This window comes from Amborella trichopoda, chromosome 7 (assembly GCF_054954075.1).
Source record: "Amborella trichopoda isolate Santa Cruz 75 chromosome 7, AtrichopodaSantaCruz75HAP2 v2.0, whole genome shotgun sequence".
NCBI lineage: Eukaryota > Viridiplantae > Streptophyta > Magnoliopsida > Amborellales > Amborellaceae > Amborella > Amborella trichopoda.
Window position 1 is genome coordinate 1041479 of NC_142342.1, and position 15112 is coordinate 1056590.

The 15112-nt window shown below is 37.3% G+C and overlaps 1 protein-coding gene across 1 annotated transcript; it reads left to right on the forward strand.

Moving 5' to 3' along the window:
* The first annotated feature begins 4848 nt into the window (after positions 1 to 4848).
* On the forward strand, positions 4849 to 13911 carry LOC18995779 (homeobox-leucine zipper protein HOX32). The gene is made up of 19 exons (XM_006846714.4): positions 4849 to 4960; positions 5121 to 6713; positions 7018 to 7177; positions 7803 to 7912; positions 8024 to 8114; positions 8311 to 8406; positions 8551 to 8664; positions 8820 to 8903; positions 9065 to 9220; positions 9406 to 9480; positions 10001 to 10107; positions 10329 to 10488; positions 10817 to 11005; positions 11133 to 11213; positions 11312 to 11446; positions 11814 to 12157; positions 12448 to 12553; positions 13135 to 13284; positions 13515 to 13911. The coding sequence occupies exons 2-19, from the start codon at positions 6505 to 6507 to the stop codon at positions 13659 to 13661; spliced, it is 2514 nt and encodes an 837-aa protein (XP_006846777.1). The 5' UTR covers positions 4849 to 4960; positions 5121 to 6504; the 3' UTR covers positions 13662 to 13911.
* Positions 13912 to 15112: the final 1201 nt, after the last annotated feature.

Here is a 15112-nt window from a genome sequence, read left to right on the forward strand (position 1 = left end):
TCAAATTAGAGCCCACTTAAAAATTTTCACTAGAAGAGGTTGTTTTGATGCTCAAATATCCTCAAATTGATCATCTCGACATCATGCATGAATATGAGAAAAAAATTGATTTCAAGTTTTGAAAATAGTGCATCTTGTAACACATTTTTTTACTGTTATTTTTGAAGAATTTCAAGTTTTTATAGATCTGCTCGATTTACATTATTTTTATAGCCTTAAATTTTATAATTTAAGATGAAAATATATTTTAAGGCTATCACAAATATTTTCAATATTGAAACTATATTTTTTGACACAATTTAAAGGTGGGTTTTACTTTGATTGTTTAGAACCTCAACTCTATACAAACCGCACCCTAAAAAAAAATTTTGACAAATTTGTGAAAACTTAAAAAATGGATAGTTCATTACAAGATAAAATATTTTTTGGTTTTAAATATTTATTTTTTTCACATTTATGATGGTTGAAATTAAGATTACCAATTTAAAGGTTTTCTAAGACTTGAACTATAATTTATGGTGAAATTCAAATTTTATTTGTAAAGTTTAAGCTTCTTGCTAATATTTTCCATTTTTTTTCCACTAAATTTATCGACGTGGTAAATAATTTGGATGACTTTGTCATTTTCATTTCTAGCCGTTCAAAGAGAACCGCAAAATACTGATTATAATAATTTCCATGAAAGCATAGACAAATTTTTGAGAAAAAGCACTTAATCGAATTATCAGCGAAAACACTTAAATCTTGTCTTCTTATATCTTACAACCAATAAAACAAGGACTACAAGCGGCTTGCACTCAAAACTCAGCGTAAAACACAATTTTGATATCGAAAAACGTGCATATTGATCATCTCCATACAGATAGATATGGATATGAAAAGGAAAAATATATAATGAGATAATTTACTTTGGAAAAAGTTTATATAAAGATGCTACCTTATAATGTAGAATTACATATGTCTCTCAAAAATCCATCGGAAAAGGTAGTTTTAATGTTGAAAAACCTTTTGATTAATCATCTTGACATCTAGATGTATGACCATGAAAAATAAAAAAAATTTAAGTCTCAAAAATAGTGCATGTTACAACATATTATCTACGCCTTCCATTTTTAAGATTTTCATATGTTTATAGCTCTATTTCATTTTAACTATTTTTGAAATTTAAAATTTTATAATTAGATATAAAAATAGATTTTGAGATAATTCTAAAAACATTTTACATCAAAATTATATACTATTATAAAATTTGAAGGTGCGCCTTACTTCTACACCTTCAGATGCATCCATATGCCAACTGCACCCATTTACTTTTGGTACAATATGGTCACAATTAATCTTGACTATTGGATGTGAAATTGGATGGCTGCATTTATTACATTGACCAAACTCAAAGTTCACCCAAATTATCAAATTTTACATCGGATGGTTTCAAAAGTGATTGTGATATCCCTATACCAAAAGAAAATGATCTCATTGTGTACGAATTTCAAACAATAATAATGATCCATGTAGCAATTAATTTATGGAATGTCCCTTTCATGCAGTTGTGTTAGGGGACTGGATTTGGGTAAAGCATGCCCTAGCTTGAGCCCGACGGGAAACAACGGTGGGTAATCCAAACTTCGGGAAAGGAAATTGTTTTGTGCATGTTCCATGCCCTACCCATATTCCCGACCGGGAGCCTAAAAAAGCGGGTATCAGTTTGGGCCTAGGAAAAAATTTGTTTCGGGCCTATCTTGGGCCCAACCTACATTCGTGGCAGGGAGGCCCAAGCTTAAACCGGCCCCGACCTGATATCAACAATAAAATATTTAATAAATTTGATATATATACTTAAACTTTTAGGCTGGGCTTGGACGGGGACAACTCTTTCCCAAGCCTAGCTCGAAAATATTTGAGGTGTATCAGACCCAAACCATGCCTAACTTGCCAACCTTAACATGAGGCTGGAGCCCATCCCGAATAAAGCCCAATGCAAAAGTTAATGGGCCAGACTGGCCCGTTAAAAATCCTCCCAAATCTAGACCACATATGGAGCTCAAGCTCCAAATTCCATACCCATGAGCAAATTATTTTACGTTTAGGCCATCACATAGGTTTTTGGGCACCAAAATTGCAATTCTTTTTTTTGAGGTTTCAAGGTGTTATTGCCAAATTTAGTAAAACCCTAGCCCCGGGCAAACTCAACAATTTTAATTCCAGGCGTCACTATAAATAATGCATTACATTTATTACAGGCTGTCCTCTATTATATAGGAAATTTCAAAAAGTTGAGAGAAAGCCCAAGAGGCCACTTTTCAAGCATGCTAAAAGCCTCTGGCCTGGTGTCATGAAAACGATTCCCTAGAATCATAATATTTTTTATGGTTAAGTATTGGTAAACAAAAGTCACCATGTTAACTAATTCGTTTAATACTAGTTATTGGAAGTATGATTTAGCGTTTAAGGGTAAGTTATAATGTCTAGGCCTGGTTATTTCATCATCCCTCAAATTCTAAACTCTATAAGTTTCAAATTCCAATCTCTAAACTACTCAATGCACAATGCATAAATATTCAGAGTGAATAGAGATCGTCCAATTTTTTAGCGATCAGATTTAAGTGCTTAGAAACTCAAGATCAATATTTATTTTTTAAAATACACATTTGATTTGGACCGGACCTAGATTTTTAGATCGAAAAAATCATCCTCAACTGATCTTTTACCCAAGGGGACTAAGTGCATAGTTTTACTCCATAGAGAGTATATGATAGATCCACTCGTACAAGCGAATCCACGCTGATCATATGTTGGTTCCCAAGAAAGAGCTTTCCCGCCGGATCACCGCTTTTCTTTGTTTGTTACATGAGAAAGTGATGGGCACTATAGCACCCTGAACAAGTGCTAACATGTGCCAAAAGCACGTCGCTAATATATTTTGCTAGAAAACACTTTCATACCTATTTTTGTATGAAAATGCCTTCCTATGTGAGAGAGAGAATAGTGGTTGAAATAAGGTGGCTCTCCACTAGAGAAAGAGTTGCGGTTTTTCTCTAGAGAAGGCATGTTGGCTGTCCAGTGGGGAGAGAGAGTGGTGGTTTTAATAGAGAGAGATAGGGGACGGTGGCTCTCATCTTCCCCATTCTCTTTTTCTCTCATCTCCTAATTTTTTATCTCTAAGTTGGTTCGTGTTTGTATTTTTAAGATAAAAAAATACTAGATAGTATTTCAAAATAATAGGTTTTAAATGAAGTTTTAATAGGTTTTTAACGTATGGATAAAAAAAGTGATGGGGTTTTTAATCTCATATTGAATTGTAAAGTGAGACAAGTAGAGGTGGCAATGGGTCGGGTCCGGCTAGACTTGAATGTATTCGGGTCCAGGTTTTAGACCCGGACTCGAACTGTCGGGTCTAAAAGTTGAATCCATACCCGTACCCATCAGGTCCCGAGTCTATCCCATCGGGTCCACTACCACTCTCAATATGAGCTTCTTTTTTTGTACCTTACAATGATGAACAACATAACACTTATTTTTGAGGGGTGGGCGATTAGAGAGAGAGAGAGAGAGAGACACATTCGAGATCCAGAGAGAGAGCTATGTCTCCAAAAAATTGAAAGAGGGATAATTACAGAGAGAGAGAGAGAGGATAGCGATGGGGTTTGGGCATTTGGAGAACTAAGGGAAAATGGATAGTATTGAAATGATTTTAGAGTTGGGGTTTTGGTATTTCGGTAAACTAAAAATTCGGGTCTAGGTACCCGCCGGGTCGGGTATAGTAGGATCCGTACCTAGGTACCCGCCGGGTCGGGTATAGTAGGATCCGTACCCATACCCGAGACTATCCAGGTATCCTTTATTGGACCCGGATACTACTCACGGGTCCAAAACTTTAACCTATATCCGGACCCGTGTCGGGTATACCCGGCAGGTATAGGTCGGGTCCGGGTCCATTGCCACTCCTTGAGATAATAATGATATTTACATGGAATCACTCTTTAGCCTTATATTTACGGAACAAAATGGAGAGATTGTCTGTAATGCAATGTGGCAATTGTTGTAGTTATGATTTATGTTTCTAACCATGGCAATGCGCGATGAATGATAGGGACAAGTGTTTTATAGGCTCGTCTATTTTAATACAATAATGGAAGATATTATTTGGTGACAATTCAGTAAGGGGGTAATGACGGGTGAGATTATGTGGTAACAATTCTATAAGCGAGCGGGAATATTTTTTAACCATTCGGTAAGGGGACAAAATACAGCTTTCAATACAAAAATTCCTCCCATCCTTCTTTATATTTTATCAAATTCTCTACAATTAAATACTACAGCTCCCATTGTACCTTTCATTTTTCAGAGGGGAGAGGTAGATAACATAAACTGTGTGGAAAAAGCACAAGAAAAACAACACAAAAACATTAGAGAAAACACAAAGATAATTAAACTAGGGATATCCTGGTCATTTTAAAAAATGGATGGCATCTACGCAATTTCTGTAATGGATTAGGCGTAATCTCGTCTTTTTGTCTTCACCCAAAACATACTATCCGCTTCCCCGGTCAGGGTAGTTTAGTAATTTGATTTTTTTTAATCTTCTGATTTTATTATTATTTAATCGTAATTATTCATTTATTTTTTCCATTTTTTTTATTTCTAGGCGAATAAATCAGTAACGAGAATATTGAGGAAACTAAAAAGTTAACTGAATCTTTCGCTCTCTAACTTCTTACTCTGTCTATCTTGTTACTCCTCTCTCTCACTTGTTATTCTCTCTCTAGCCTGTGGCATGCTCTCTCCTAGAACCAGTTTTCAACAGTTTGTTTGGATATAAAGACTCTCTCTCTGCCATTTCTTCATTTTGAGGCCATTTCCCTTGTTAGGGGCTTAGGGCTCTGAACCATATCTCGGTGACACTATGCTCGCTTCACCTTCACGTCTCTCGGGCGTGAGCAGTTTCATAGCTCTGAACACTGTACGTTAATGGAGCTCTTAAAAATGTCCTTTCTTAGGTCCAATGGTTGAGCTTTGCTTTTTGTAGTGCTTCTCTGAAATTTAGGGTATGGTAGTGTTAGTTTTTGTTTTGATCGATTATTGTAAGGGTTTTTGAGCTTTTTTGATTGCTTCTTATGCAGGATATGAGATTTAGGGTCTCTTTGCTCAGTTGGAGCTGAACCTTTGGCATTGAAGCTCTCTGATGCGGGAGAAACCGGCTCTCTTTGCTGAGAGAGCCTTTTGTGAGGTATCTTCCCTGGTTTCTAGGGTTTGCATCTGGTGAATCACAGGGATTTCCAGTTATTGGCCATTAAACAGCATTTGCAGTGGTTACCTTTGAATCATAGCTCAAAATAAGAGATTTTTGCTTGATGCAACGAGTTTTGGTGTTATTTAGTCAAAGAGGTCGTTTGAGCTAGTTGCATGCAAATGATTCATGTTTTGCTAGTTGCATACAAAGGATTCATGTTTTTTTCAACCTTCGAATGAGCTTTTGGAGCTGGTTTGTAGAAATTAGAGCTTTGAACACAGTCACTTAGGTTCAAATCTCTCTAACACTACGGTTCCTGAGGATCAACGAGGCCATTTGAGTTCTCTTACTGCAGTGAATTAAAAGGATTCCAGTCCTAGTCGAACTTTCCTGGCTTATGTTTCTGAAAATCCTACTGAAAATCCTAAAATGCATAAAAAGGCTAGGTTTTCGGCTGTTAACGAGCTTTCTGAGCATATTTTCTGAGACTATCAAGAGATATTCATCCTTCTCTGCTCGTAAAACCAGCACTCAGGTCTTACATATTGATCGCCTCATCTGGTTGAGGACACCTGGGACCTCTAATTCCTCGGTAAACAGAGAACTTTAGCATCTGAGAATACTTCCTCAAATCGTGAAAGTTTTTGGCCTTAGGTCTGTGGAAAAGAGATTATTTTTTGTCAAAGAAGTTTTCTTGGTATTTTTCTCGGGTTGGAAGCTCGTGCTTAGTGAGAATTTGAGAAAAGGTGAAAGGAAGGGATTTATGTGATTTTGTGGTCAAATCTGCTCACATTTGTTCAGCCCTGTCGAATGTGGTATTGGAGTTAAAAGATTTACCTTTTGATAGGAGTTTTGGCTCGATCTATTTGACTGTTACTCTTGTTCTCATTGAGCTTGCCTCCGCTTATATAGATTAATCTGGTTAATTCACTTTGCTGTTGAAAGGAATTTGAGCAGAGTGTATTGGGTGTAGTCGATATATTCAAGCTCGTTACCTGGGTTAAATCTTAAGAAAAAGGGTTTTTCGTGCAAAGGGTTTTGCGATGAAGCAGAGTTTCCATAATGTACCTTCAAATACCTCTGGAAACATGAGGTGATTTAGAAGAAGCTTTTGAGGTAGCTGTAAAGCTTCTTCAAGAAAGAACTTCGACAACTTTGTTAGAAATCTGAGACGTGAACTTTGAAGTTCCAAAAGTCCAAAGAAAGTGACCATTAAATGAGCTTCTGATAACTGTAAGGGTTTCATTTATTAGAGAAGCTCTTTCTGTCATTTAATGGCAGTAGCTGTACATAAAGATAGTAGCAAGCACATGGACTCCAGCAAATATGTTCGATACACAGCTGAACAGGTTGAGGCTTTAGAACGAGTGTACAATGAGTGCCCTAAGCCGAGTTCTCTTCGTCGCCAGCAACTTATCAGAGAATGCCCAATACTATGCAATATTGAGCCTAAGCAGATCAAAGTCTGGTTTCAAAATCGGAGGTGAGAGAAATCCCAACATTCAATAGTGGCAAATGATGATTTTTTTATCATAAGATTCCAAGTTCCATTCCATGGAACCTTTACATCATTTATACATTTCAAGTTTTATGTTGGGTATGTTGAAACCTTTATATTCAAAAATGGAAATTGTAGTTTTTGAACCACATGGTTATCTGTAACAGTAGAATGTAATATATATTAGGGTTATTTGTAGAATGTAATACATATTAGGGTTATTTTTAGAATGTAATACATATTAGGGTTATTTTTCCAGTTTTTATTACTATTATATGTGGCTTATCAGGTGTCGAGAGAAGCAGAGAAAAGAAGCGTCTCGACTCCAAACTGTTAATAGAAAGCTCACAGCAATGAATAAGCTGTTAATGGAAGAGAATGATCGCTTGCAGAAGCAGGTTGCACAACTTGTTTACGAGAATGGCTATATGCGACAGCAGCTGCAAAATGTGAGTGCTTTTAAGAACAGTTGCTTTGTTTGTATTATCATATCGTACTACTTGCATGTGGCTTCTATTGCATGTGTAAGTGTCACTCTTTGTGGTCTCTCTCATTTTTATTGGGCCATTTATGTGTGGTTTTCAACAACTGAGGATCTCTCCTTGGTCTAAGCTATAAAATGTGAGGATCTCTCCTTGGTCTCCATTTGCTAGTGCCATAGGTGCTTAGGAATATTTGTTAGATGTGTAGTTGTGTTCATGGGCTGAGATCATTTGCATTTTGCATGTGCTTTAGGTGCTTAGTGATATTAGTTACAATAACATTTCCAATTTCAGTGCTTAACATTGGTAGCTGTGCTCATTGGCTGAGATCTAGGGTCTAACTATGACCTGAATCACCCAATGAAACCAGATTAATAGGTTCTAAAGAGAGGAAGAAAATCCTCATTTGCTACTGCAATGGTTTCTTCACCGAGCTACCTGGGGAATTATGTGTTGGATATATGTTTTAATTGCAATGTCCAACCCAACATTTGGGACAACTAGAGTGTTTTGATAATGGAGTGTGGTATACAATATCTGGGGTCCGATATTTTCTTTTGATTGGTGGGTTTTGATGTTTTAACTTTTGCAGGTATCTGTAGCCACGACTGATACAAGCTGTGAGTCTGTTGTTACGAGCGGTCCGCAACAACAAAACCCCACACCTCAGCGTCCTCCACGGGATGCAAATAACCCCGCTGGGTAAGAGAGTCATTCATTAATACACCGAGTGAATTCTAAATTCAATAACATGTAGAGTGAGCTCTAAACTCTACTTTTCTTTGTTTTGAATCTGAGTCCTTTTCTTTTCAGACTCCTGTCAATTGCAGAGGAGACCTTGGCAGAGTTCCTCTCCAAAGCCACAGGAACTGCTGTTGATTGGGTCCAGATGCCTGGGATGAAGGTATTTGTTGTCCAAGTCATCCTGGTTACTCTTTAGTTTTTAATTATCTCTTCATCATTCATTGAACTTGGTAAAATGTCTATTTTGTTTCGTTAGTAGATTATGGAATGAATTTCAAAATATATGTGGTATTCTCTTTTTTCTTCCTCCTAATTTATTGGAGTTATGTTTGTGTGTATTGCTGAATGTTGTGTAGCCTGGTCCGGATTCGATAGGAATTGTTGCCATTTCGCATAGTTGCAGTGGAGTGGCCGCAAGAGCCTGTGGTCTCGTAAGTTTGGAACCTACAAAGGTGGGCCTTCTTGAAACCCTTAGTGGATAAATTGTGTGCATATGGGCTATTACCCACCAATTATTTGTTGGTTGTATTGTCTTTCGATTATCATGAAAATTACTGTCCTGTCTTATTTTCCTTATCAATGCACTGCTTATACAGGTTGTGGAGATCCTTAAAGATCGTATGTCATGGTTTCGGGACTGCCGTAATTTTGACATATTGACTGTGCTTCCGTTGGGTAGTGGAGGGACAATTGAACTGATATATATGCAGGTATGTCGGGAATTTATGGAACTCTAGGAATAAATCTCCTTTTGCGTTTCAACGTTGGAGATTGCTAACCCAGTTCTACTTCCTACATTGAGACATTGTTAGGTGAACCGTTTTCTTTCTTCCTTTGGAAATTAATTTTATTTGGGTACTTTCAGACTTATGCCCCAACTACCTTAGCACCTGCACGCGACTTTTGGACTTTGAGATATACTTGTGGTTTAGAGGACGGAAGTCTCGTGGTATATTTTCATTCCTGGAAAAAATTATAGTCTTTGGCAATTGATTACTTTTTGTTTGAATCTTACTCCATTTATTACACAGTGTTCAATTTAAATTTTATTGCAGTAATTTAGTCTTCTATTTTAATTTGTTTCTCCTTTCTCTCTTTTGATAATTGCAGGTCTGTGAGAGATCTCTGACAAGTTCTAATGGGAGTCCACATGGGCAGCCTGTGCCAAATTTTGTGAGGGCCGAGATGCTCCCTAGTGGTTATTTGATCCGGCCTTGTGAAGGTGGAGGATCAATAATTCACATTGTTGACCATCTCAATTTAGAGGTGCATATGTTTTTCTGTTGATAATTTACTTTGAGTAATTTTGCTTGGAGGTGCTAAATTTTGCTTTAGATATTTTTTTTTGTTATTTTTTTGTAAAGAAATATTATTATGTCTTTGGTTTAGTTTTTCCTCATGTACATATCAGTTAAATGAAAAGCTTGTATCTTTCATATTATGTGATCCAGGCCTGGAGTGTGCCTGAGGTGCTACGACCATTGTACGAATCATCCAAGGTCTTAGCTCAGAAAATGACAATTGCTGTAAGTCCCAAGATGATCTATATTTTTACTATGTTGTAATGATCTATTTTATTTGATGGTATAATTTCTGCTGATTTTATTTTGTTATGTATTTAGATTCTCTGTCCAGTAGTAGCATTCTCACTCTTCCTCTCTCTATAATGATTCTTTAGTAGTCCTACTTGCCTCTCTTAAGGGGACATATATAAGGCGCACACTGACTTACGACTTGTAATACAGTTGTTGTCATAAATGGGAACTGTTAGTCCTACGGATCGGAAATAATTCATGAAAACTACAGCCAAAGGATTCTTCTCGAGAATGGAGAAAATTCTCAAAAACTAATGCCTTTGCTATTAATTATTTTTTTGTTTTTTTTTGCCAGATTTTTTTTTTGAAGATAATTTTTCTGCCTTGTTTGGATTAAGAAGCCTGGGGCCATGTTTGTAGCGATTCGTGATTGTTATCTAGGAGTTAAATTTACTTGACAATGAAAATTTAGAGGTAGAATTTCTGTCTAATGCATTTATATGAAATCTAGGCTCTGCGTCATATCCGGCAAATTGCTCAAGAGATGAGTGGTGAGGTAGTCTTTGGCTGGGGTAGGCAACCCGCCGTTCTCCGTACATTTAGCCAGAGATTGAGCAGGTGACTTTTCTTGTTTGTTTTCTCACATTGGGTTATAGTCCTTGAAACAATTGGTCATTCCTGTTGGGCTATAAGTAGTGTTTCATATATGTGAGGTGAAACCGTATTATCAGCCAGTGGAAATGCTTTGCATGCTCATTTCTTTAAAGAAATCATCCTATAGTTTTTCGTGTGTTTCTTCCCTTTTTTGGAAATCCTTTCTGACTTGGTAGTTGTTGCAGGGGTTTCAATGATGCAGTCAACGGCTTTGCGGATGATGGATGGTCCTTAATGAGCAGTGATGGTGTGGAAGATGTTAGTGTTGTCATAAACACATCCCCAAACAAGCATGTAGGTATGAGTGGAGGCATCCTCTGTGCTAAGTCATCGATGCTACTTCAGGTAAATCATTCTTCTCTAGGTTTATATTATTTTTCTCAATTAGCAAAGAGAGAACATGCAAACTATTTCCATTAAGATCATGTAATAGGGAATACAGAGGAGCTTCTCTCGTATACTCCACCATTTGGGAAAACATTCAACTTGTGCATGCAAATGTTCATGTATATTTGTGATGTGCATATGCATGGTCAGCCTTATGTGTACATACATGTGTATCCAGATATATCGGAAAAGCAATATGCATGTATGGGCATATCAGTATATACACATGTAAATATATGGTGAAATAAAAAAGTGGACGGTGATTTATTTGTTGTTTTTGATATAGAATGTTCCACCTGCATTACTCATTCGATTCCTTCGGGAACACCGATCGGAATGGGCTGATAGCAACATCGACGCCTACTGTGCTGCATCCCTCAAGGCCAACCCTTTTGCCATTCCAGGGTCGGGTCCCTCACGTTTCACGGGGAGCCAGATCATTCTGCCACTTGCTCACACTGTGGAAAATGAAGAGGTTCACTCTCTCTCTCTCTCTATATATATATATATTTACACACACACACGCATGCACACAAGCACAGACACATCTATCTGTAATTCCATTTATTAATCTATTTATTCTTATCTGTGAACCATGTCAGTTCGTTGAAGTAATTCGACTTGAAGGCCATGGTTTTCCCCAAGAAGAAGCAGTTGTGTGTCGGGATCTATATCTGTTGCAGGTATGATTTCTTCAATGGAGTTAATTGAAATTTATGCTGCTGCTCCCATCCACAATTAAATTGAATATCAATTTATTACTCTCTCTCTCTCATTTCAGCTTTGCAGTGGGGTGGACGAGAATGCAGTGGGGGCCATTTCCCAGCTTGTCTTTGCACCTATTGACGACTCATTTGCTGATGATGCTCCATTGCTGCCATCTGGTTTCCGCGTGATACCACTTGACTCAAAAACGGTACCACATGAAGACCAACTTTTCTTCTTGAATTACATCTATATATTGGTGGATGGAAAACTGGGGCCAACTCTGGAATTCTCTCTAGAAAAAGCGAGGAAAAATAAAAAAGAACAAAATACTCCTGCCAATTGATCCTCTCCTTTTATGCTTTCTGGTCTGGTTATCACTATTTCTGGTTTCATCTAATCTCTATTTCCCTTGGTTTCGTCAACTTCTTCCGATTTTAGACTCAAGACATGATTTGATTTCTCACTAATTATCTGTAAATCCTTTAATAGTTGTGCAATTGGATTTCAAAATTTCTCAATCTCTCGCTAAAGACATTGATCTTGAACAGTCTTCAACCTCTCTTCTGCTATAACAGAACCCACAAGACAATACAGCTGCTGCGATCCGAACCCTTGACCTCACATCGTCTCTCGACATAGGCTCAGCTACCAACCGAGCCTCAGGTGATGGAGGCGGCCCAAACTCCTGTAATAATCTTCGATCTGTGCTCACAATTGCCTTTCAATTTACTTTTGAGCCTCACATGCGCGACAATGTGGTGGCCATGGCCCGACAATATGTGCGTGGGGTGGTTGGTTCTGTTCAAAGGGTTGCGATGGCGATTTCTCCCTCTAGGCTTGGTGCACAAATGGGGCCCAGGTTGCCCCCTGGTTCACCTGAGGCTGTCACGCTAACACGATGGATCACTCACAGCTATAGGTATTTGAATTGACACCATTTGTGCTGCCCCTCTCTTTCTCTATTAAATACAGAGAGAGAGAGAGAGAGAGAGAGAGAGAGCGAGAGAGAGAGAGAGAGAGTCTTTATCTATTTGAGAGCTTGAGAATGGTGCTCTTAATGGTGGGAAACTTGGAGAGAGAGACCTTTTGGCCTTTCCAAATTGTTAGCTTCATTGGATGGTGGGAAACTTGGTTTATTTTCCTTTCTTATGTTCAGTTTAAATCATGAAATGATTTTTTAATCTTACTTAAAATGATGTCTTTCTCCAGGTTCCATTTGGGAGTAGATTTGCTGAGGGCTGACTGCCATGCCGGGGACTCTGTAATGAAGTTGCTCTGGCACTACTCAGATGCAATTATGTGCTGCTCTTTGAAGGTTTGCATATTTGCACATTAATTGCTGATTGCTGAATTTCTCTCTCTCTCTCGATTTATCTTGATGAGTGACTTGAGAGCCCCTCATGTGGTTAACCCCTTCTCATCATACTTGATAAAATAACATGAGATTCCATTATATTTGCCGAACTAACGAGTTAAGCCCCACATTGTGCCACTCAATTGGTTGTCAACCTAATGGCTCTATTCTAGAACAATTTCTTTAAGGGACTGTTTACTATGAGATTATTTATCGTTTATTACAAGGAGGCCACAATCACTCCTCTATCCGTGAGATGTCAAAGTGGATGACTTCGGGTGAATTACAAAGTTCGAGTAATTTTTTGTAACTTTGAGTCAAATCCATGACACACAACCACCCAAATTAAAATCTGACGAACAAATGTGACCTCTTTGTACTAAAAGTAAATGGTCTCTGTCTACTTTTCTTTTTTTTGAATGCGTTCATCAACTTCACGTGTGTCTAAATTATTATACTAGATATTTTTAATTGAGAGAGAACATAGAAGTTAAAATTTTATTTAAATAGAGAGAGAGACTTCTCTGATTGTTTTTATACAGGCTTTGCCAGTCTTCACGTTCGCAAACCAGGCAGGGCTAGACATGCTTGAGACTACCCTAGTGGCGCTACAAGACATTAGCTTGGACAAAATTCTCGACGAAGGAGGGCGCAAATCCTTGTGCTCGGACTTCACAAAGATAATGCAGCAGGTACGTTGGAGAGAGGGAACAATTTACTTCAAATACTCCTATTTTGATGTTATAGAAATGAAGACTTTCAATCCACCAAAAAAAAAAAAAAACGAAAAAAAAAGAAACTATTATCATCTTATGCATGTTTGTTACTTTGTTTGTAAGCCTGAAAATGGTTTCTAGTTTTTTTTATTTTATTTTATTTTATTTTAAATTTTGATGGACAATAGAAATTTCGGATTTCACAGGGATATACGTACTTGCCGGCTGGTATATGCGTTTCAAGTATGGGTCGTCCAGTCTCTTATGATCAAGCCATTGCATGGAAGGTTCTTACTGAGGAAGAAGCCACCCATTGCCTTGCTTTCATGTTCATCAACTGGTCCTTCGTTTGATCTCTCTCCCCCGCTCCCGCCCCCGCCCCCGCCCCCCACAGGTTTTTAGATACCATAACCGCACACGCTCTCTCTCTTTATTTTAGATTTCACTAGTGCACCACACTTTTATGGGTTTTCGTCTCTCTTTTCCCCGTTTTTCTTTTCTTTTGTTTTGATTTAGACAGAAGGAAGTGGGAACTAAATTATAGATGGATGTATTATGACACCAATATATAAAGATATAAAAATGACTGTTGTGGGTAGGAAATGAAGGTTGCCTAGGCCTTGGCTGCATTTATTGGCTTGCCTGATGTCTTTTCTCTCTTTTTTTTTTTCGTATTGTTAACTTCTTGACCTTATGCCTTTTCTCTTCAGGGAAATTTGTCAAAATGCAGTTTAAGAGAAGCAATTACTTTTCTTTTGATTTAATTTCGAAAGGCCTGTCAAAATACATGATCATGAGTTGGATATGGTTAAAAAATGGTTTAAACGTAAAACAATTCATCTGTTACGTGTATTTTAATAAGGGAAATAAAATCATGTCACCATGTCATTATATAATAATGAAACCCCCCTTAGATTCAACCGATTTCAACTGCTTTTTTTATGCCACTAGAAATTATATTGGGGCGTGAGTTTTTCTTTGGGTGGATTAGTGGGGAATACATGCTGTTACCTGTTTTCGAAATGGGAACGAAATGGGAAATGTTTCAATGTGACCCCAACGACATATAAGTTGGCTCCACTTCTTAGCCATTTGATGTGAATTGAGCGGCTATAGTTATTCAAACTATAGTATCACAACAAGCGTTATTTTATTTTTTATTTTTTTAGGCAACATTTTTTGATGAAATTTTGGGCGTCTGATCAGAAAATTAGGATGAACCCGGAAAAAAAAAAATTTTTTTTATGTAAAACTAGATGACCAAAATTTGTATATAATGTTATCAATTTTAATTTCCCAATATTTGTGGTCCATCGGATCCCCTTTCTTGCAAAAACTCTAAAACACAATGCCGGTTGTTCATTTATTGTACTTTGGATGTGCTGATCAATTTATACTGTTCCATAGTGTCTTTTGCCTTCTAAAATGACATTTTCAAAAGGGAAATTTATCAAAATATTTTCAATGGAGGACTTATCTAACATTCTACGCCTTTGCAATTAGTCTAACTCTTGATCGTGTGTATTTTGAAAGTAAGTTGTGGAAAGAGTGTTGAATAGCGTATCTCTCATTGGTATTTAGATAAGATTGTGGTTTAGATAAGATTGTGGTTTGTATAAGGTTGAGACCTAATCAAAGTAACGCCTACTTCTAAATAGTGTCGAAAGATGATTTTTTAGTAGCAAAAATCTTTGCAGTGCCCTGAAATTTTATTTTTTCCTAATTACAAAATTTAACGCTTCAAAATAGGGTAGATCTATTAGACTTTGAATTTTTTTATGGCCCATAATGTATTACAAGATGT